This window comes from Colletotrichum godetiae, assembly GCF_030913485.1.
Source record: "Colletotrichum godetiae strain CBS 193.32 chromosome Unknown BDP55scaffold_15, whole genome shotgun sequence".
Lineage (NCBI taxonomy): Eukaryota > Fungi > Ascomycota > Sordariomycetes > Glomerellales > Glomerellaceae > Colletotrichum > Colletotrichum godetiae.
The window spans coordinates 331128-350056 of record NW_026851263.1 but is presented as its reverse complement, the minus strand read 5'-3'; the positions used below and the strand labels follow the sequence as shown (position 1 = coordinate 350056).

Genomic DNA, 18929 nt, shown 5'->3' with positions numbered 1-18929 from the left:
TGGAGAAACAACGAGGAAACACCCGTACAGTGATCTTTGAAGCTCTCGACACCTATCAGACTTTTCTCGAGTTGTGTAGGTATCCGTACAAGTAGCTACTCGACAAGAGCCATCCATCCTCTTGGGAGAACGATTTCCAGCTCATCTCACACTAACGCTTCCAACGCTACCAACGTTGGGTTTCTGAGGCCCAGACTACCCAGCCCCCGGGTAAACCGGCGTATCCCCGCACGTGGAGAAGCGTCTCCTTTGCATCTAGTGACACTGGGGAAATGCACTTCTCCATTTCTTCCCCATCGCGCAGACTACCCTAATTCCAATCTCCGCTCTTCTGGCCAGCAAACGCCTCCACTATCCAAACAAGCTTCATCACAGTTTTAGAGTTGAACTGGCTCGAGATTCGTGTTCTCTTCCTTGCTCTGCCTTGCGCGCGGCCCAATTTCCACTTGAGAGAAAGGTGACACGACTCTTGCTCACATGAGCAAAAGCCACAAAGTGAACATGTTCCCGTATGCCTGCCGGCCGGTAGAAGACTCTTCCGCAACGATGAACCCCCGGAGAGCATACCCCAACCTGGTCGCCTTCTCCGCACTCGCCATTGCCGATGCATGGTTATCCCCTCAAGCTAACACGTGTAGTCTACCAGTGTGGGGAGAAACAGGCAGGTCACTATGCCTCATTCTATTGCTGTCAGAGCTTTTCAGATGCTCGCCTTGAATCAGGCATAGACCACCCAGTGTTTGCTTTTGTCTGGAAGGTCGCCTTGTCCAGTCATGCCGTGGCTAACTGCCGTCACTCCACGCCGGCCGGCACGCCACCCGATGGGATCGCCGAGGGTGGGCATCGATTTGCTGCTAGTCTTCTTTCCAGGGTTGTGTTGAGATGAACGGCCTGGCATCGTCACATTGAAAACTGCTTTTGGACACCAGGTCAACTACAGTACTCCATTGTTAATATAAAAGAAGCCATTGAACCCCGACACCTCGATCAAGAGAAAGGTCAGCCTCGAATGGACTTGGGAATTTGTCCTATTCAACGCCCATTCGCCGACATGAAGTCCCTCAACCTTTCTGCGATGCTGCTGGTGCCCGCGGCCCAATACGTCATGAGCGCTTTCGCCGACGACTGCAGCGCTCTCGCGAACAACTTGAAGCTGCCAAACACCACCGTCTGGTTCTCTACGCCTGTCTCTGCCGGCACCAACATTACTTTCCCTGAGAACCACCCGACTTGCACCCGCCCTGGACAGGTTGTCGAAGTCGACATTTGCCGTGTGTCCATGTTGACCACAACCGGCCCCATCAGCAACGTTAGTATCGAGGCATGGCTCCCTTCCAACTGGACTGGCCGGTTCCTGAGCACCGGTAACGGAGGTACTGGCGGTTGCATCCAATATGAGGATATCGCCTACGCCGTCTCCCGGGGCTTCGCTGCAGTCGGCGCCAACAACGGACACAACGGCACCATTGGCTCGCCCTTCCTCAACAACCCCGGCACCATCGAGGACTTTGCCTACCGATCCCTCCACACCGGCGTCGTCATTGGCAAGGAGACGACAAAGGCCCTTTACGGCAAGGAGCACACCAAGTCATACTACCTTGGATGCTCGACTGGCGGCAGGCAAGGCTTCAAGGAAGCCCAGGACTTCCCTGATGACTTTGACGGTATCGTGGCTGGCGCGCCCGCCTTTGCCTTCAACAACCTGACATCCTGGAGCGGTCACTTCTTCACCGCCACCGGCACCTCTGACAAGCCGACTTTCCTGTCGGCAGACCTCTGGACTGTTGTCTACAAGGACCTCCTCAACCAGTGCGACGGTCTCGACGGCCACGTCGACGGCATCATCGAGGACCCGGATCTGTGCCAGTACCGCCCCGAATCTCTCATCTGCGGCGCCGGCCAGACGGCAAACTGCTTGACCGGCGTCCAAGCCCAGACGGTCCGCACCGTGTTCTCCGACCTCTACGGCCAGGACGGAACCCTCGTCTACCCCCGCCTCCAGCCCGGCGCCCAGCCCACCCAGATCCTTCTCGCCGGCCGTGCGTTCCCCTACACGACGGATTGGTTCCAAAACGTCATCTACAACGACACTACCTGGGACCCGGCCACCATCGGTCCCAAGGACTTCGCCGCCGCCGCCGCCCAGAACCCCGGCGGCATCGAGACCTGGAAGGGCGATCTCTCCGGCGTCAAGGACCGCGGCACCAAGGTCCTGCACTACCACGGTCTCCAGGACCCTATCATCAGCAGCGACAACAGTGCGCGCTACTACAACCACGTCTCGCGCACCATGGGCCTGACGTCCGCACAGCTCGACGAGTTCTACCGGTACTTCCGCATCTCGGGCATGAATCACTGCAGCGGTGGTCCCGGCGCCAGCTTCATCGGCAACAAGGAGTCTGCCGTTGCCGGTTTCGAGCCTGAGCGCAATGTTCTGTCGGCCATTGTGAAGTGGGTTGAGGAGGGCGTCGCGCCGGACTCGATTCTCGGCACTGCGTTCGTCAATGGTACGCAGGGTGGCCAGGTTGCTTTCACGAGGAAGCACTGCAAGTACCCCACGCGTAATGTATACAAGACTGGAGACCCCAACTCTCCTGACAGCTGGACTTGTGTTTAATGTCTCATTCTTGGGTTTAGTCTGCTTCCGATGTATATATTGCTCACTGCACATTACCATAATATGAATGACAAGATTACGTGTATACCATCTCATGACACCTGTTTTCAGTACTAAATGAGGAACGTATCAGGATTATCTCAGCATACAGCATCTCGAAGTAACAGCCATAGACATGAACATGAATATTCCAGTGCCGTTGCCGACGCTTTTGTTAGACTGAATTTCACGAGAGTCACATAGGTTCTTCCCCAACAGACGGAAATAGTAAGGAAAGAAAATACCGACTCGAACTCACGAACTTCTGAATCCGTCTTCGTGTTCCGTCACAAGAGGTACTCAAGTGAATACGCCGACTCACGTGATTGCACCGATCGCCACCTGAGTTACAGAAGTAGGGCATAACAGAAAATGTCGAAAAAAGAAGCTGTCCATGGTATTACATAGGACCGTGAGCCAACATACGCTCCCACCATTCATAGCTAGGATCGTACTGCGCGGCCATCGACTACAACGGACGGTTCTTCTTGATAAGAAGACCGCACTCCTGACTCTATAATAGAGGCATCAACGTCAACTCCCTGCCCTCCCCCTTATGCAAGCCAGTTCAATTACTCTGCCCAAGTTCTTGTCAAACAAAGAACGTACAGGAATTATCATGAATAGAACCCAAAAATAATTGAATGAGTCGCGACTAATTATGCGATAATGTCAAAATGCCTGCGTCAACCCAGGCCATCGATAGGGAGGCACCAAATACGCGATGCGTCTGACTCAACGTCTACCTCCAGCCCGTGCTATGCAGTCCTTTCAATGAATCAGAATGTTTTCCGGTTTGGAGTTTGAATAGGCTATTATGGCCAACTCTAAAAGGTTACTAGCAAGCTCCTGCTACTGTTGTATGTTGAACATTGCCGCATATAGTTCAAGGTTTCCTCACCTTCAAACTTTCTTTCACCAACTCGCGTTCGCTTCCCTGATTGAATGACCACGATAGTTGCCGTCGGTAGTTCAACGCACACAGACCATGTTTGATTCTCCAGGACCTTTTCTACTGGTCGTCTCGATCTTGGCAATCTTCTTTGAACACTCCTCGTAATGACCTACGATGGGCAGATATGAACAACACGAACGGAACGGCCCCCGCGCCTCTAGATCCGGCATGGGCCGCTGAGAGCAACACCGCGCGTATCATCGCCGTCGTGACTGTCTTTCATTTTCTGGCGCAGATGAGCCTTGCGCTACGAATATACGCCAGAATATGGGTCATTAAAGCACCTGGGTGGGACGATGCGGTCATGGTCTTGTCGGCGGCAAGTACATACCCAACTTCAGATCCCCTTTTTGCTGCCCGCGGAGACTGACTTAGTCGAGTTTGTAGCTCTGTGCCTGGGGAGGATGGGTCTCATTCGTGATTCAGGCGTATTACGGTCTTGGCAAACATTTCTTGACCATCGACAAGAAGTATGACTATGTCGTGTTCAGTCACATTGCTTTTTGGCAGTCCCTCATCTCCGCCACCGGTGCCCTCATGTTTCTCAAGGTTTCCATCGCTCTCGGTCTCTTGCGTTTGAGTAAGACTAGGTGGTACAAGTGGGCATTGTGGTCAACAATTGGTAGGCTCACCACAGTCGCGGACCTCTTCCATCGATTGTTAACAGTCCAACTAAGCTTTTGTCTTCTTCTACTCCATTGGCGGCATGTTTCCGTTTTTCCTTCATTGCAAACCCATGTCGGGATTTTGGGACAGGAACACGACGCCGCCTCCAAAGTGTAAGGATGGCAACAACATTAACCTCTTTGGTATTATCAACACAGGTATGCCCAGGCCTCGCTTCAGTGTCTACATTAATCACTGTAATATCATATTCGACGCCGCCGCTAAACTGCTTCTACATGTAGGCTTCAACATCTTCACCGACGTAGTTCTAGCCACCTTGCCTGTGCCAATCATATGGAATTTGCAGATGAAGCGCAGACTGCGTTTCTACGCAATTGGAATCTTAAGCTTAGGTTACTTGTAAGTGGCAGACTCTTCAGAATCATAGTTCGTTGGCTGCAGATACTAATGAAGCCACAAGTGCTGTCGCAATGGGAATAGTCAAGGCAGTCTACCAGCTGGCTAATGATAGCGAGCCTGACAAAACGTTCAACAGAAGCATTCAGTTCTGGGGCTTGTGGGTACAACGTATGAATGCTCCGTTTCTCACGGCTAATCAGACTTTCTCATACTTAGCCTACAGCTGCAGGTCGGTATCATAACAGCGTGTGCACCAGCCTTAAAACCTCTCGTCAACAAGTTACTCAACCTATCAGCATACAACCAGCAAATACCTGACCTATACGGCAAGCAGTCAAAACAAACTGGCTCTGGACCAAGGACGCTCGAGTATAACACTTTTCGCAGCCGTAGTGACAGAACGACGAGAAGCGACCAGTACGAGCTCGACGAATGGGCTCTGGATCCACGGTGCGGCTCTCAACAGGGCGGGAGCAGACTACACACAGGGCAAACTCCAGCAGGGACAGGCATCATGCTCACCGACGATGGTCGAAGTGAAGCTATGCGAATAGAGAAAGAGACCGCGATCCAAGTCCGGTCAAGCAACTTGCAAGGGATCATCAAGACTACGGAGTTTGCTAGAAGATCGGAACACATTGCGTAGCGTTTTCAAGGTCATTGCAAAACAGCATGCGGGCAAGGCAGATACTTCTTTCGCAGCGGGATAACATATCAACATATACGAACATCTTAGACTGGATGGAACCTCATCGCATGGTCTTTGAAAACTTCGCCGAGCACTCACGATGATGCATTTCCTCAGTCCACGTCTCTTTCTTAGGGCCTGCAGAGACCGGTTTGGATTACTCCAAATGTGAGGCCCACGAGACACGCATATTACCTGATGATCTCCGAGTGCGGTCCGACGGGTAGGACAAAAGCCCGCGCCATTTAGTCACTCTTACAATTGGCTTCCGATGGGATGATACTCTAACACCCTTGCTCTTGGGCCGAAATTTGCGCTTTTCTTTACAAGGTCCTGGATCAAGGGCCCTGGTGAGCCGGTGGGGTGAGGCTCTGGCCCGATGCGATGCATCTGGGGCTCGTTCCTTGCAGCAACATTGAAGAGTCCCGGCATGCGATCCTGTTGGAGCTTCGTCTCCGACCCTGGAAATTGATTGAGAGTCCACATCGGATGACAGGTGGGTCGTGAGAGGCGAGCTTGCGGGTGTTGCGGACCTTGTATATGGACGTACTAAGGAGTGCAGCTTGGAAGGAAAAGGTTCACAAGCAGTTTATAAAAGAGGATAGTGATTCGGTTCACCATATTGTGGAAACCACCAGCATCAGATAAACTCTACCAACCCTCGAAGTTCTTGACATTCAGCACGGGAAAGACTTGTTGGCTATGGGTTTGCCTCCTTGCCTTCTAAATTTTAGTCTGATTCATTATCATCCATTATCGGTAAGGTAGTTGTAGACGATGGGTGCCTTTACCTCATGTCTTACCCTCTTGCTGCAGCAATTTACTCTCCTAGAACTCCGCCAGCAGCTTTGGCAGGAGATATTGGTTGTTATACTCCCACAAAATGGTGGTGAACTGCGCAGACCACGCACCTCCCGTGTAGTATGTACTCCTCTGGCCCTGAAGAGCGTACTGCTCGGTGATGTGACCAGCTGCCAGCTCAGCGCCAGATACACGCAGATGTATGGCGCCATGATCGGACCAGGCCTTCAAATTGAGCTCCTCAGTGCCGAGGCTCGGGATCGTGCCCGCATCAGCTAGCAACTTGAGCGACTTCCTGACCAGCGCTTGCGCCTGAGTACTATCGTAGTCGGAGGAGCCAGTGATGAGCACGCGAAAGTTGTCGTCACCGAGGTAGTCAAAGCGGCCGACGAAGGAGGTCTCGGGAAGGGAGATCCAGTTGGTGGGGACGTTGTTCGTGAGTGAGTAGCTGATGGGCAGAGAAGGGTGAGAGACGACGCCGACATAAACGGTAGTCCAATCCCATCTTGAGAAGACGGCTGTCTCCTCGTCGCTGATATCGATGCCGTTGAAGTTGGCAATCGTAGGCTCGAAGGAGATGAGAAGCTTCTTAGCTCGAATCAGCGTTTGCTTGTTATCTGAACCACGGACAAGAACCTCGACGCCGTCTTCGGTACGGGAAGTATTGATAGCTGTAGATGAGTACAGGACATCGTCCCCGAGAAGGTCTGCAATAGCATCGTAGATCTCTTGATTTCGCCTGGATACAGGCACGAAGGAGCCGACTGTCCCCAAGAACGACCGGGTGATGGGTGCGCCGAAAGCCTGCATCACATCAAGGGTTATCTGGTCGGCGATATTGCCCAGTCCAAGGCCGGTGGTCTGAAAGATGCGAGGGACAGCAGCCTGCAAATTGTACTTGTCGACAAAGTCGGAGAATTTGAGAGTCAGGTCTTCAGGAACCCCAACGGTCGTGTTTGGGAAGTCTGCGTAGGAGGGAATAATGTACGATTCGTACTTCTCACACTGCTCGAGCCAGGCTTTGAGGGTAGCTGTAGCGTCCGCAGAAGCCGGCAAAGAGTAGTTGGTGGTTTTTCCCGTGCTGAAGTCGGCGTATGTGGTCGTCAATGTCTGTCTCGCTGGAGTTTGTACGGGAACGTCGAAGCGGGCGAAGAAGTCACGGGCTCCGTCGTAATCTGTGTATGAATTGACACCAAAGTCATATGAGTTCCCTGTCTCGGGATCCGTGAAGGTTGCGACATGGCCACCCTGAGTGACAGTGAGCTCCATATTTCTCAACAGGTCCGGTGGATATGGACTTACTATGCGGTTCTGTTTCTCTACGATGACAATTGTCTTGTTGTAGTCTTCACGGAGCCTCACGGCTGCATGAGCACCGGAAGCACCTCCACCTAGAATTACAACATCTCTCTCGATGATGGTTGTCTTATTCCCAGTCGGTAAGATTCCTGCTGACGCCAGTGATAGAGTGCCAAGAAAGGCTGCAATGAGAGATGGCATTTTGACCTTTAATATCAGCAGTATTGACGGTCATGTAGAGCAACCGAAATGTAACGCCTTTGCCGATGGTAAGATAAATTGACAATGTGAGGTGAGTAGATAATTACGACGGAAGTTCTCAGGAGACCGGTGCCCGTAGGTTACTATTTAGTTCTTATGAGTAAGTGCCATTTTACTGTGCCGCATTATCGCATCAGACGTTCGGAAGTGCTGCCGTTGCGAGCACGAAATCTGGATACTCGAGATGCAGAACACGGAGGTGATCCCGGCTTAGTGTAGTAGATTAATTCCACGTGCAGGAAGTTCACCGCGAACTATTCGCTGGGTATCTCAAATGGGGAGACTGAATATCCGTTGCCCAACAAGATAACAGGGTTCAGTTGGAAAGTGGTGCTCTCCAACAGAGACACTGCATCCGTTGCGGGAAACCCAAGCCTCAGCCCCTCATAGCCTGCTTCAATATTGCTGACAGGCATAATGGCTTAGTTAGGGACACCCCAGGTTGTGGACGTGGGCAAGAGCTTGTTGCAGCATGAAATTTGATCTGACAGGCATTGCAGAAAAGAGAACAAAGAAGGATAAGCAAAGGCGGTGCAGAGAGGGGTGCTCCTACTACGCGGCGAGCTTCCGGGCTGTGAAGATAGATGTCAGGCGTCTATCAATCAATCATTGGTAATCAAGATCACCGGAATGGTGCAATTTTTGACATGACAGAGCCATTGCGCAAGACTCCAACATCAACCCACATGAACGGCAACAAGAGTCCACATATGTCTGTTGGTCGGACGATGCGATCACGCCAGTGGGCATGTTTCTACGATTCGGCAAAACTGGCCAAGATACATCCACTCATTGAGGCAAGGGAGGGGGTCCCCACGACTTGAGCTTGCCGTTCTGTTGCGTTCCTACAGATCATGGGGCATTGCAGACATAGAAAGCCTCTGTGCGGCAAATTTCAACGAGGTGAGTTTGAAGAGATTGAGGGCTTCAAGTAGCCGACCCACGTGCTCAGTGAAATGGTAACGTTTGAAGGAATTGATTATAAGACTTGAAAGGTCTTCGCCTTCAATCAAAGAAGAACGTCTATTACATTAAAGTGTTCAGTGACACATGGTGGTATGTTTCAAAAATAAAACATCATCTCATCTATATGCAAGCCCCTCAACTCCTATTCCTGAACGCAACTTGACTCAATATTTAGTAACCGGCCAGAATTTGGGCAGAGATCTTCTCGGCCAAGACGTAGACAGTGCTCTGAGGGTGACCAGGAGGCAGAAGAGCGAAACTGCTAGCATCAACAACTCTCAGGCCACTGACGCCAATGACCTTGGCATCCTTGTCAACGACAGCCATGGGGTCGTCAGACTTGCCCATGCGGCACGTGCAGCTGGCGTGCCAGATGGTCATGACGGTGTTGCGAATGTTCTGGAGAATCTGGGCATCGGTCTCGACCTTGGCACCGGGGAAGTACTCCTTATTATCAGCCAAGACGGGCTTCATGGCATTGCTAGCAAAGGCCTGGCGGAGACGCTTGAAGGTGGCGACGGCAACAGCAACGTCGGTGGGATCGGTGAGCCACTTGGGGTCGATGAGAGGCAGGTCCTTTGTATCGGCGGAGGCGAGGGTGACGGTGCCCCTGGACATGGGCGCAACGAGACCTCCGAGAATTGTGGCATACTGGTAACCGTCCTTGGGCTGGGTGAGGAGGAGGTTGGCGAAGTCACCGACGTAGCCGGGTGCAGTGAGGTACTCAATCTCGGGCCAGTCAGCAGGGAAGTTGCTGTCAAGGACGGCAGCAGCATCAGATGAGATGAGGTCACGAGGGGTCTTTTCCCAGCCGAGAAAGTCGCAGACGGGGTTGGTGAGGGGGCCAATCTTGCGGATTGAGTAGTCGAAGACGAACTGGGCAGCGGTGTAGATGAGGTCGTTGGCCAGACGGGTCAAAGTCTGGACCTTGACGCGCCACGTGGGACCGAAGAAGACGTGATCCTCCATGTTCTGGCCGACACCAGGGCGCTCAGCGACGATTGGAATCTTGAACTTGTTGAGCTGGTCCTTGGGGCCGACACCGGAAACCATGAGAAGCTGGGGGCTCTGGAAGGCACCGGCGGACAGAATGACCTCCTTGTTGGCCTTGAGGGTGTAGGTAGTGATGCCGGCATTGGAGGTCAGAACAACACCGGTCGCCTTCTTGTTGCTGTCAAAGAGAATCTTCTTAGCCAAAGACAGCTGGTACACCTTGAGATTCTTGCGGCCGATGGCTGCGTTTAGGAACGAGGTCTGACTGGACTCGCGCTGCTGGTTGCTGGGCTGGATGGTATCGGAGCAGTACTGAGCGCCCATGAGCTCACCGCTGTTGAAGTCCTGAGCCTGGGGAATGCCGATCTCGTTCAGGGAGGGCTCGAGGTAAGTGCTGAAAGGCTGAGCATAGTTGGCATAGGACACGTCGAGAGGTCCTCCGGCGGCATCGAAAGCATCAAGGTTGTACTCTGCGCTGGCGTTGGGGAAGCGAGTAGGGCCGGGAGGGGTGAACTTGACGCTCTTCTTGAAGTAGGGAAGAAGAGAGTCCCAGGTGTAGCTATCATCGCCAATAGCATCTGCCCACTTCTGGTAGGACTGCTTGGTACCACGCTGGTAGATCATGAAGTTGCGAGCGGAACTATGGTTACATTAGCATTTGTTCTCACAACGAAAGAAATGGTAGAGGATTCTAAGACTCACCTTCCACCAAGACACTTGCCACGAGCGTAGTGGATCTTGCGGTTGTTGGCACCGCTTTGCGGCTGCGTGATGAAGTTCCAGTCCACTAAAGGGTTCGTGTCAAGAGGACTGGCACCGGCGAAAAGAGTATCTCCAGCGGGTGTCTGGCCGATGAGAAGGTTGGTGACCTCGTAGAACGTGCCGGCCTCAATCACGGCTACCGTAACATCGGGATTGGCGCTCAGTCTGTTGGCCATCACAAGGCCGGCAGTACCACCGCCGACAATGACATAGTCGAAGGTCGCATCCTTTCCAAGACTTCCTGCGCTGGTGCCGAGCTGGCGCTTATGCTCGGCGTGGAATCGAGCCTCCTCGTCGGCCGGGGCGGCATGGGTCAAACCCAGTATAGTAACGAACGTGGAAACGGCGTAAGTGACACGCATTTTGGAAGGAGAGTATAAGAAATAGTAGATGTGAAAGAGAGTGAACTATCGACCCTTGAGACTTGGAGGTTGGTAGAGAACAATCGGAAGTCAATAGGATTGACAAGAGACTTATAACTGAATGACATGATTCCTCCATCCGATCTCCATCACACCGGGATCCTATGAGCTTTGCCCGGAATAGATCCTGTCGCGAGTGTTTACGAGAGCTAAACTCCATGTTGAGCTAGGCTGGAGGCGGGCGCTAGAAGATCGCGACTATTCCTGCTCGTTTTTGCCCGCGCTAGACATAGTCTATTGCGTTCCTGGCTAAGTTTGTTTGCATTAGCGCGTGAACAGACCGCACCACCGCATAAATCCGGGCCTACACCGATGACCACCGTTCTTAGGTTGTTCTGGTCAGACAGCGGCTTGCTGCTTGGACCCTTTTCGTGGACAAGGAAGTTTGGTCGGATTGGTCAAGAAAATTGTTTTCCCATGATCTCCAGGCACGGAAACGTGGGCAACGGGAGCTTGCGGGGGTAAAAACGTGACGCTAGCCAGAATTTGACTTTTGACTGCCCGCTCAGGGGAGACTTGGATCAAGTTCAAAGGGTCGCTCGTCTGAACCTTGACGGCCTAGACGCATGCGGTAGCTCGACGACAGACTTCAGGACGACGACCTGTAGGCCCAATTTGGCATTTGGGAGTCTGTTGCCGACGTGCCGTTGTGAATTTAGCCCAGTTTAGGAGGCCTCATGATGTCAACGATTCGTTCCTAGCTTACTTTGGTGAGGAGGCCGCAGACAGAAAGCCGCCTCCCTGGACTTAATCGAGTAGAGGCACCAAGCTGGTTTGTTTCATGATCTACTCAACCTGTAAAGTTCAGTTGCTAGATGTGTAGGTGGATCAAGATATCAAATCGGTGATCATCTTGTCTAGCGTCGATTCCGCTCAACGTCGAAAGAATGCCCAAATAGTCAGTTGCTAGAACCTGCCCAGTGGTAGACCCAAGCGCGTGAGCTACTATCATGGGAAAGTACTTAGTGACAGAAAGCTTAGCCTATTACTTACTCATGAATACATAGTCTCGTTGCATCGAGTCACCAATGCTGCCCTACTCAGGATCACGCCCCACGCATACATTGGTCGACATGAGCATGGTGTTGCTTCATTGATGGAGGATGAATGGAAACTGAGTTGAGCGTTGGCGCTGCTCTTGTTTCAATTCTTTTTTATTTTCCGGTGCTTCTGGGGCCAGTAGAGTCGCGAAAGTCATGGAACGCAACAGTTCGAAAATGATGTTCCATGGGAACGTCATGCAATGGCGTACGACAATGCCGACCTCGGTTCTTTAAAATGCCCCAGTAGAGTCAGAGTCTAGGAATGATCTCCTGAAGTATAGAGACGTCGCGACCTACTGTACCTACCTGGATAATTCTCGGAATAGCTGACCAGCACTAAAGATCGTCACCTACCTGTCAGTAAGTACATTGAAAGTCTCGGTTTGGTGAAGTCGTCGGTCCGCAGTTGGGAGACAAAAGTCTTCGCTGTACACTACGTAGTAAGCTGTTGATTACGATTTGAGCTAATGATGCATCCTAGCATCCGTACGTGGTCTGGTGCGCTGGGGCTGACCAAACTGTGGGTTCTCGCTGCTGATCGATCACGTACGGGCTAGACCTCTTAGAATCCGCGGCCACAACGATCACGAGAGTCTAAATGTTGCAAGTTGATCCGATGTTTGATCTGAATCATCGAAAGACTGCTCAATAGTCTCCGAGTTCGGATGTAGTCTGGCTATTGAGGTCTTTCAACCTCACGCCTGTAAGGAGCTACTGTCCCATCTTGGCAGCTCGGCTAAGTTCTACGGGACTATGAGTTAGACCAGTTCAGTCTCGTAAGTCTTTGCCTTCGCGAAGGCCCCTCACTCTTGAGTTGAGATGCAAAGTGAGCTTTTGTAGAAAATCTGCTCAAGTTTCGAGTAAGTGTCCGATAATTAATCAGACAACTACCACTTTGAGCCGCTAAAGGCAACTGACTCTTCTTTCCGTAGTGGAAAGACTCAAAAATCCGCTTACCTAAGGTAATTGTGTCGAGCTTCGCCTCGAAGGGCACAGGGATACAGCTCGCTAACATCTGAAAACCGACGAGCTGGGTTCGTCCCATTGACCCCTTAATAAAAGGTACCAAGGAGCTCCAGCTCAACTTGACACACTAGCACAGCGCAAACATTGCACAATTGGCTAAGATTTTCAACCCTTTTCAACCTCCGGGATGGCATGTCCTCACGTGTTATAGGCTAATTGCCTCACTTTACCTCATTCTGCGCCAAACTGATCAGTTACTGGTGGATTATTGGGTTGCTGATGGGGTCGACAACCATGTCATCTTGCTGTAACCGTCTACTTCTGATTGCTGGGTGAATCGGGCGGGCCGCGTTAATCACCTCGGTTTCGGCATTCTGCCCACAACTTTCTTGCGTTTAAACTTTCGTGGAGATGCCTTCAATCTATTCCAGAAGCTTTGCCCCTAGTAGTGCATCACGAAGAAGGAAGTTTGCGCCTGTTCGGCTCGTGTATCCTGTTTACTAACCAAGTATGGCTGTCTTGACCGAGCCGAAGGGGGAAAACTAGTAGTGATGTAAATAGTTGAAGCTCCCCTCAATGGAGCATTCTCGTGCCTTTTGCCTGCCTGTCTATCTTTTGATTCAGTTACTCTCTTTTTCTCACCACGTTCGCTTTTCGCGACATTCACTCATTTCCTACCAATCAAACATTCTTTTCACCTGGCTGGTCCATCTACGATTCACCATTCTTTCAAGTTTCGAGTGACCTAGCCCACATCATCCAATTATGAGAAGCGCAGGCCTTCTTTTGGCGGCAGCGGCGTCCGTCCGCGCCGCTTGCTCGTGGAAGAATGTCCACACCGGAGGCGGCGGCGGCTTCGTGCCGTCTATCGTTTTCCACCCGACCGAGAAGGGAGTCGCATACGCACGCACCGACATTGGAGGTCTCTATAGACTGAACGCCGACGACTCGTGGACTCCCATCACCGATGCCAACGGATTTGCCGATAACGACAACTGGAACAGATGGGGCATCGACGCTCTCGCGGTTGACGCACAGGATGCTAACAAGGTCTACATTGCTACTGGCATGTACACCAACGACTGGTAAGCACTGCTGTTGCATGAGTTTGCACCCGGCAACGCAGCTAAATCACGATAGGGATCCCAAGAACGGAACATTTGCGCGAAGCTCCGACAAGGGCGAGACTTGGGAGACCACCACGCTTCCCTTCAAGGTCGGCGGCAACATGCCCGGCCGCGGAACCGGTGAGCGGTTGGCCGTCGACCCCAAGAACTCGGAGATTATCTTCTTTGGTGCCCGCAGCGGCAACGGTTTGTGGAAGAGCACAGACGCCGGTGAGCAGAATTCCAACCATGAGCAGCACCGCCCCTTTCTCCCACGCGATTCAGATTTCTGACAGAGTGTAATTGATTAGGTGCGACTTTCTCCAAGGTCTCTACGTTCGAGGCCGTCGGTACCTTCCGCCCCGGCGCCGAGAGCGATGCATACAACGGTGACCTTCAAGGTCTGACGTTCGTCACCTTTGACGAGACCTCCGATGTTGTTAACGGCGCGACCTCGAGAATCTTTGTTGGAACGGCCGACAACACCACTGCGTCCGTCTACGTCAGCACTGACGCCGGTGCCACCTGGGGCCCTGTCGATGGCCAGCCCAAGAAGTTCTTCCCCCACAAGGCTATTGTTCAGCCCGCCGAGAAGGTCATTTACTTCACCTACTCCGATGGAACTGGCCCCTACGATGGCACCCAGGGTGGTGTCTGGAAGTACGACCTGACCTCCAGCAAATGGACCGACATCACCCCTACCACTGGTAGCGATCTCTACTACGGCTTTGGTGGACTCGGCGTCGATATGCAGAAGCCCGGAACGATCGTTGTCGCTACTCTGAACAGCTGGTACCCCGACGCGATCCTCTTCCGCTCCACCGACTCCGGCGCAACCTGGAAGAGAATCTGGAACTGGGGAGCCGATGGCAAGGTCGCGCCGCAGTACACCATCACCGCGCCCAACGCCCCCTGGATCGAGACCAACTTCCTTGATATCGATACCAAGAAGCTTGGCTGGATGATCGAGTCCCTCTCCATTGACCCCACCAACAGCGACAAGTTCTTCTACGGCACCGGCCTCACCCTGTACGGAAGCAACGACCTGACCAACTGGGACAAGAACAAGACCATCACTATCGAGAGTCTTGCTTCCGGTATTGAGGAGATGGCCGTCGGTGCCTTGGCCAGTGCCGCTGATGGCCCCGAACTCTTCTTCGCTACTCTTGACAACAACGGCTTCACCTATAAGACCGCCGCCGATGTTGACAAGGCCCCTCAATCCGCCTGGACAAACCCCTGGTGGGCCAGCAGTGTCGATGTTGACTTTGCCGGAAACAGCCCGAACAAGGTTGCTCGCATCGGCAAGGCTACCGACTCGCCCCAGCTAGCCCTCAGCACCGACGGCGGTGAGACGTGGTCCGTCGTGAACTCCACCGGCAACACCATCACCGACGGCTCCGTCGCCTACTCTGCCGATGCCGACGTCATTCTCTGGTCTTCCAAGAGTGTCGGTGTCCAGGTCATCCGCAACGCAGGCAAGCCCGAGAACAGCACTCTCCCTACGAGCAGCGTCATCGCCAGCGACAAGAAGAACAACGACGTCTTCTACGCCGGCTCCAAGTCGACTTTTTACGTATCCACCGACGGCGCCGCCACCTTCACCGAGGCGCCTCTCGGCAACGTCACCGAGATCCGCTCCATCGCCGTCCACCCCACCACGGCCGGCGAACTCTTCGTCTCCACCGACTCGGGCGTCTTCCACAGCACTGACTTCGGCAAGACCTTCTCCTCCATCCCCGGCCCTACCAACGCCCACGCAGTCTCCGTCGGCAAGGGTGAAGGCAGCGCCTGGAACCTGTACGTCTTTGGCGAGGGCGCCGACGGCAAGAAGCTCTACGCCAGCGCCGATCTCGGTGCTTCGTGGGTCGACCTCCAGGGTACCTACAGCTTCGGCGCTCTTGACGGCGCTGCTCTTGTTGGTTCGGCCAACGAGGCCAACGTTGTCTATGTTGGTACCAACGGCCGCGGTGTCATGCACACCTCGTGCCCTGTCTCTAACTCTACTGCGGCCCCGGCTGCTGCGCATGCTAGAAGGCACGCTCGCAGCAAGCCCATGCGTCTTGGAAGAGCTCCCCACCGCCACTGAGGGCGGGGAGTTTGTGTGTGAAAACCCCGATTCGATTCATCTGTAGAACTAGTTTAGAAGTCAGTCCCTGTAAATAGACTGGTAAATTTCAAAACATTTCAAATTCCCGACCGCCTTGTCGACATCAAGTGATACGCCAAAAACCCTTACATGTCTGCTTGCGCTGATGTGACATGCTTGCCGCTTGAAATGCCGCGCGGTGTGTAGCTAATGGGTTGCTGACAATCACTACAGTAGCTCTTAACGATCCAGAGTACCTCTACAATAATACAATATACAGGGGGACGAGGTTGTGTAGGGTTTTCAGGCGCTGTAGCGTTGGGGACACTCCAGTTTAGAGCACTAAATAACGCTTCCAACGACATCAATCAAATTGCTTCAAATCGAACGTCAATCCGCCGCAGCGTTTGTTAGGACAAATCATGTCTCATTTAGCAGGTGCATGTATGGATTCAAAGGTCGCAACTCCTAGCTCCTCCTCCTCTGATCTTCAACTCGACTATCCTACGCCCGAAGAATGCCTCCAGATTTGGGTAAACACGGCAGACTCATGGAAAGATTCTCTGACCACGCCTTTATATATCCTCGAGTCTGCGTACCTTATGACGGTTCCACTTGCAAGAAATGGTGGCATGACTACATGGGTTCTCGTTGACAAGAGTCGGCTGCCAAACGAGCGAGATATTCTTTGCTCATGCGAAAGTTTCCGCAAACGATCTCTCTTGAGCGATAATATGGGAAACATAACAGAGGGTATCGTTCATGGAATCGCTAGTGTCTTCTGTCCAGAAGAGTTTCGTGGCCGTGGCTACGCAGCTCGTCACATGAGGGAGCTAGCGAAAGTCCTACGCGGTTGGCAGTCCGAGAACGGCCAGATCTTTGGGAGTGTCCCACACTCGGACATAGGGAAGGAGTACTATACCAGGTTAGGCTGGACACCGCACTCAGTCAACAAGCATCTGGTGTTGCCGTCTGCAAAGATGGAGAGTCCTACGACTTCGCAATTGGTCTTTGAGTCAGACCTAGAAGGTCTATGTTCCAGAGACGAGACAATGATACGAGACGACATGGCCATGCCCAGTGTGTCACGGAACCGAGTGATCATTCTACCAGACTTGGATCACATGTTATGGCACATCCGCAAAGAAGACTTCGCCACTAAACACATCTTCCGCAAAAAGGCAGCGACAAAGGGAGCAATAGCTGGAGTGCCTGGGAAACAGGTTTGGGCTATTTGGGTTCGTCGCTACTATACGCACCCAGATTACCATAGCGGCGAGGATACAGACGACCCAAATGTACTTCACATTCTCCGCCTTGTGGTAGAGGGCGATGAGACTGCGAACAAGACACGCGAGGGAAACTTCACAGCACCCATGGAACAGTCCGCGGAGCAGGCAGCGGCGCTGAAGGCTGTCATGCAAGCTGCTCAGGTAGAAGCGGCGGATTGGCGTCTGGACCAAGTGCAACTATGGGATCCGTCCCCCATGGTCAAGAGCCTTCTTGACCAAAGCGACCTAAATCCTGTCGTTGTTGAAAGGCAGACTCATAGCATTGCGAGTGTACTGTGGTTCGAGGACGGCGAAGGTCTGGGATTAGAGAAGGCTCTGGTTCTGACCAACAATGAGCACTATGCCTGGTGTTAGAAGAGTAGCGAAATTTATCCTTTAACTACGCGGTCTTCATCGTCAAACTCCGACAGAGTGAAGACTGTGTTTTTCACCAAACGACTACAATAAGGCACGACTCGTACAAGTAACAACATGTTTGCGGGGAACGTAAAAGCTTCGCACTTTGTACAAATGAGCTTGATTTCCTCAGATAATATGTACATGAACATGATTCCCATCCGGCCCGCGACGGTTTGATGAAGAGTTCATCTATACCGCAGATAATGCTAACGCACCATATCCACTAATAAGAGAACATCTTTGGACTTAGCAAGCAAACTTGGCCGGTCCTGGAATCGTGTAGTTTGTGACTACGGGGTAGTAGATGTTGATGGTGATGCCGGGATCAGATCCCTGTAACAATAGTCAGTAAGTCTTTTACACTTTTATATCACTCCAAAAATCTCGATTTATCATTAAACATACCTTGTAGGCACCAGGGAAGCTGACAGTCGAAGGGCTCTTGGCCGCAGTCCCACCAACGACATTGATCTGAGCACACTCCATGTACAACTGCGCTCCCGGGTAGGAGCTGGCGCCGTGCAAGGCAATCATCTCAGCTCTGAGAAGGTACTGTCCATTGGCAATGCACTTGGGAATAGTAATAGCCTGCTTCCCAGCATTGCCAATGACGCGCTCCGTTCCCCAGACACCGCTGCTCAGACCATCCTCTTGGATCTTGAACCAACCCGCGCCAGTGCCGGCATCAGTCTTGGCATCGGTCACCTTCTTCATATAGGCAAGAGTCGGTCCTTTGTGACTGGCGTCCATGACATCCTCGGGTCCGCTGGTCAGGGTGTGGCGCCAGACGGCCGTCACTGTAGATCCGGCCGTGACGGTGATAACTTTGTCGGTTGACTTTGTCGGGTTCGGGTCACCGTTGCAAGCGATGTACTGGGATGTGACATCGGTCTGAGGACCATCGTACTCGGGAGTACGGATACCTTGGGAGACGCCGCTGTTCACGCCATCGGCCTCGAGAGAGACGAAGATAGTGTGGGCCTGGCAGAGACCGGCGGCAGCGAGGAGACTGAGAAGCTTCATGTTGTGAAGTTGATATTGCGTTGATTACAGCGTCGACTACCCCAACGATATCAACACGAATCCTGAGCAAAGGAGGTCACCAGTCATTTTATGTCGGATTTGCGGTGACCGCAGTGCTCTTGTCAACTACGGCCCTTAACTAAAGCGACGTTCCAGGCCGTCGAGCACGGGGCAAGCCCTTC

At 52.6% G+C, this 18929-nt stretch overlaps 7 protein-coding genes across 7 annotated transcripts; 4 read left to right on the top strand and 3 right to left on the bottom strand.

Annotated features, from left to right (window-relative positions):
• Positions 1–762: 762 nt before the first annotated feature.
• Positions 763–2700, top strand: BDP55DRAFT_659968 (tannase and feruloyl esterase). Its single transcript, XM_060574582.1, has one exon. The coding sequence runs from the start codon at positions 1010–1012 to the stop codon at positions 2615–2617; it is 1608 nt and encodes a 535-aa protein (XP_060431088.1). The 5' UTR covers positions 763–1009; the 3' UTR covers positions 2618–2700.
• Positions 2701–3735: 1035 nt separating this feature from the next.
• On the top strand, positions 3736–5283 carry BDP55DRAFT_727338 (uncharacterized protein; the record flags this gene model as incomplete). The annotated part of the gene is made up of 6 exons (XM_060579290.1): positions 3736–3918; positions 3999–4233; positions 4289–4435; positions 4520–4637; positions 4699–4794; positions 4854–5283. 6 exons carry the CDS (start codon positions 3736–3738, stop codon positions 5281–5283), a joined length of 1209 nt encoding a protein of 402 aa, XP_060431087.1.
• A 631-nt stretch (positions 5284–5914) lies between these two features.
• Positions 5915–7917, bottom strand: BDP55DRAFT_659967 (amine oxidase). Its single transcript, XM_060574581.1, has 2 exons — positions 7429–7917; positions 5915–7374 (listed from the first exon to the last, which is right to left on the bottom strand). The coding sequence occupies exons 1-2, from the start codon at positions 7624–7626 to the stop codon at positions 6154–6156; spliced, it is 1419 nt and encodes a 472-aa protein (XP_060431086.1). The 5' UTR covers positions 7627–7917; the 3' UTR covers positions 5915–6153.
• Positions 7918–8823: 906 nt separating this feature from the next.
• BDP55DRAFT_630586 (GMC oxidoreductase) lies at positions 8824–10769 on the bottom strand (the record flags this gene model as incomplete). The annotated part of the gene is made up of 2 exons (XM_060572170.1): positions 8824–10285; positions 10348–10769. 2 exons carry the CDS (start codon positions 10767–10769, stop codon positions 8824–8826), a joined length of 1884 nt encoding a protein of 627 aa, XP_060431085.1.
• Positions 10770–13376: 2607 nt separating this feature from the next.
• On the top strand, positions 13377–16142 carry BDP55DRAFT_92176 (glycoside hydrolase family 74 protein). The gene is made up of 3 exons (XM_060581317.1): positions 13377–13923; positions 13979–14175; positions 14256–16142. Exons 1-3 carry the CDS (start codon positions 13604–13606, stop codon positions 16031–16033), a joined length of 2295 nt encoding a protein of 764 aa, XP_060431084.1. The 5' UTR covers positions 13377–13603; the 3' UTR covers positions 16034–16142.
• A 337-nt stretch (positions 16143–16479) lies between these two features.
• Positions 16480–17679, top strand: BDP55DRAFT_692880 (uncharacterized protein; the record flags this gene model as incomplete). The annotated part of the gene is made up of 1 exon (XM_060577173.1): positions 16480–17679. One exon carries the CDS (start codon positions 16480–16482, stop codon positions 17677–17679), a length of 1200 nt encoding a protein of 399 aa, XP_060431083.1.
• A 291-nt stretch (positions 17680–17970) lies between these two features.
• On the bottom strand, positions 17971–18747 carry BDP55DRAFT_714229 (family 61 glycosyl hydrolase; the record flags this gene model as incomplete). Its single annotated transcript, XM_060578263.1, has 2 exons — positions 17971–18057; positions 18130–18747. The coding sequence occupies 2 exons, from the start codon at positions 18745–18747 to the stop codon at positions 17971–17973; spliced, it is 705 nt and encodes a 234-aa protein (XP_060431082.1).
• Between the last annotated feature and the right edge of the window lie 182 nt (positions 18748–18929).

What these genes read in the sequence shown, in the direction of transcription:
- BDP55DRAFT_659968 (XM_060574582.1), top strand. Translation starts at nt 1,010, where the DNA reads ATGGACTTGGGAATTTGTCCTATTCAACGCCCATTCGCCGACATGAAG.
- BDP55DRAFT_659967 (XM_060574581.1), bottom strand. Translation starts at nt 7,626, where the DNA reads ATGCCATCTCTCATTGCAGCCTTTCTTGGCACTCTATCACTGGCGTCA. An exon ending in TAGAGAAACAGAACCGCATA is followed by an intron (nt 7,375 to 7,428) that starts GTAAGTCCATAT and finishes ACTGTCACTCAG; the next exon opens with GGTGGCCATGTCGCAACCTT.
- BDP55DRAFT_92176 (XM_060581317.1), top strand. Translation starts at nt 13,604, where the DNA reads ATGAGAAGCGCAGGCCTTCTTTTGGCGGCAGCGGCGTCCGTCCGCGCC. An exon ending in GGCATGTACACCAACGACTG is followed by an intron (nt 13,924 to 13,978) that starts GTAAGCACTGCT and finishes AAATCACGATAG; the next exon opens with GGATCCCAAGAACGGAACAT. An exon ending in GTGGAAGAGCACAGACGCCG is followed by an intron (nt 14,176 to 14,255) that starts GTGAGCAGAATT and finishes GTAATTGATTAG; the next exon opens with GTGCGACTTTCTCCAAGGTC.